We start from the raw sequence: 2057 nt of genomic DNA, 5'->3' as shown, positions 1-2057 counted from the left end.
GTAATAAATACAGACAGGAAGAGCAAAAGATCATATATTTCTAAACATTTCTTTTAAGACTTATTTACCATATCACAAAAAAATGACAAGAGATCAGCAGCAGGTTGGAAAGAAACTTTCAAAAGAAATAAGATGAGAATGAACTAGATTTTGGCTATGTTTACAAATGTTTGTTACTTTCCATTATTTTCAATGGACTACAGATATTTTTGTGTGTGGTGGAGGAAATTTATCTTTGACAAATAAAGACAGATCCTTATTTCTAACTGCTAAAACCAGTTTTGGTTTTCTGGAATAGGGCTCATTCAAGGGAGGGACAGGGAAAGAAGAGAAAAATAAAAAAGATTGTTCTGCTTGCTCATTTTATTCACTGTGTTACTGCTTAAGTATTGGGCCCTTGTAGTGAATTCTGTCATTACGTAAGTCAGATGAGATTTCCCTGTTAAAAAAAATACACCCAGAGTTCCACCACTGTCTTGATCCGTAGAAACTGGCATAGCTTTGTTGCCATAAACAGAGCAGTATGAATTCATGGTTGACAGCAATGATACGTTGCATACACTGTGACACAGATACTAAACGTTCAAAAGCAGCTCACCTCAGTAACTTGGCATCAAAGACCATTTCAACATCGTGAAGAACTGAGGGTATGTACTTCAAGGCAGCAACCTGAATTGATATATAGACTGTGTTAATTTTGTATGTTTATCTGCATATACAGCATACAAACAATACAAAACACACCACTGAAACAGATGCACATAAACCAATGATAAATTTGGATTTTTTTCCTCAGACTGAAATTTCACATCACATTTGAGTATTAATTACACCACAAAGTACTAGTCACATAAGAGCTCCTATGCTGATGATATGAAGATGAACATAAATACAATACCACCAAGTGGATCATATTCTCTTCATAGACCAGTAAGACTCATTATAATGCAAATATGTAAACCAAGTACTAATCAAAGCAGGAGATTTTTGATCACACCTTGTATTGATTCCATCCCAGAAACATGCCATGCAGGAGGCAGAAGTCAGGATAACGCTCATCTGTCCACCTCAAAGCTATGCTTTCCAGAAGAGATGAAATGGAGCATCATCTCCCTAACCAACCATCTGCAGCTAAGCTATCTGCTGGTTTTTCTTACCCTATCGATTTCTGTGGTGTATTTTGACAGTGTAGTGGATCAATCAAACCTTAAAAGATGACAAGGGTAAGAAAGAGACACATGCTTCTATTCTTACATGGACAAGAATACTTAAGCAGGTGACTTTCAGGCTCAAAATAATAACATTTAAGGTTAACATCCTTAAAGACTCATTTGCAGTAGTCTGTGTCATAAAATCCCTTTGCAAGTTGAAAGCATTTAGCCTCTCTAATACCTTTTGAAAGCACACAAAGCAATAAAAAGCAAAAACATTAAACATATTTAACACTTCCCAGGATACTGTTCACTTGTTGTTCTGCCTATGCTTTAGATATTAAAAACTGCTTACAAGGATCTTTACATTTACAAAGTGACCTGTGACTTATCTTCCCACTAACAAGCCTGTGTTTCTCAAATACTGTACATATCCAAAAGGATATGACATGTTTCTTAGCTGACAGCTGTAATAAATTGCAAGCAAAAATAGACTCTGTGGTTTTAAAAGTATTTTTGGTAAAGTGCTACATAATTTGTCAAAAAGGAGAACCTAGCCACACTGAAATAGGTCTGAAGCAGGGCATCAGTCTCTTTCTGATCTCATCTTCTTATTTCAATAGGTCACCTACAGTAGATCCTTTTCATGGAAGTTCAAATCTAAATATGCTGTGTCATCACTGATTGCCAAAAGAAATAACATCTAGGGATATTTACCTTAAACAAATCAGCTCTTTCCTCTGTTCTTATTTCAGATGAAAACCAGAATGTCTTTTTGCCAAAACCACTTTTACCTATCTAAAAATTTGACCACATGTGCAAGTTTTAATCGTTGCCGGGATCAGGGACCACGTGGCCGTTGCCCCTCCCCACCCGTGCCGGTCGGGTTGGAAGTTAGACACAGAC

General features: G+C 36.6%; 1 protein-coding gene across 1 annotated transcript in view; it reads right to left on the bottom strand.

Moving 5' to 3' along the window:
• The window catches only part of DOCK2 (dedicator of cytokinesis 2), a 210318-nt gene that overhangs the window by 163810 nt on the left and 44451 nt on the right, over positions 1-2057 (bottom strand). The window contains exon 24 of the mRNA XM_026858304.1: positions 599-669. Within this exon, the coding sequence (XP_026714105.1) occupies positions 599-669 (71 nt within the window). The remainder of the gene's footprint in view (positions 1-598; positions 670-2057) is intronic.

Source organism: Athene cunicularia, assembly GCF_003259725.1.
Source record: "Athene cunicularia isolate RWA chromosome 13 unlocalized genomic scaffold, athCun1 chr13_part1, whole genome shotgun sequence".
NCBI lineage: Eukaryota > Metazoa > Chordata > Aves > Strigiformes > Strigidae > Athene > Athene cunicularia.
This window is presented reverse-complemented; position numbering and strand designations above follow the sequence as displayed.